This window comes from Chaetura pelagica, unplaced genomic scaffold (assembly GCF_000747805.2).
Source record: "Chaetura pelagica isolate M959 unplaced genomic scaffold, ChaPel_1.0 scaffold104, whole genome shotgun sequence".
NCBI classification, from domain to species: Eukaryota; Metazoa; Chordata; class Aves; order Apodiformes; family Apodidae; genus Chaetura; species Chaetura pelagica.
The window spans coordinates 3290777-3291105 of record NW_009953786.1 but is presented as its reverse complement, the minus strand read 5'-3'; the positions used below and the strand labels follow the sequence as shown (position 1 = coordinate 3291105).

Below are 329 nucleotides of genomic sequence, written 5' to 3'. Positions count from 1 at the left end.
GCTGAGGGGCTGCGCCCCGCGCCCCAGGCCGTGCACCTCACCCTGCGCCAGGCGGGGGACGAGTTCTCCCGCCGCTACCAGAGGGACTTTGCCCACATGTCCGGCCAGCTGCACTTGACGCCCTTCACGGCCAGGGGCCGCTTTGTGGCGGTGGTGGAGGAGCTGTTCCGAGATGGGGTGAACTGGGGCAGGATCGTGGCCTTCTTCGAGTTCGGCGGCGTGATGTGCGTGGAGAGCGTCAACCGGGAGATGTCCTCACTCGTGGACAGCATCGCTGCCTGGATGACCGAGTACCTGAACCGGCACCTGCACAACTGGATTCAGGACAA

General features: G+C 66.0%; 1 protein-coding gene across 1 annotated transcript in view; it reads left to right on the top strand.

Moving 5' to 3' along the window:
- Positions 1 to 329, top strand: part of BCL2 (B-cell CLL/lymphoma 2) — a 97603-nt gene that overhangs the window by 234 nt on the left and 97040 nt on the right. The window contains exon 2 of the mRNA XM_010000958.1: positions 7 to 329. Coding sequence (XP_009999260.1) covers positions 7 to 329 — 323 coding nt within the window. The remainder of the gene's footprint in view (positions 1 to 6) is intronic.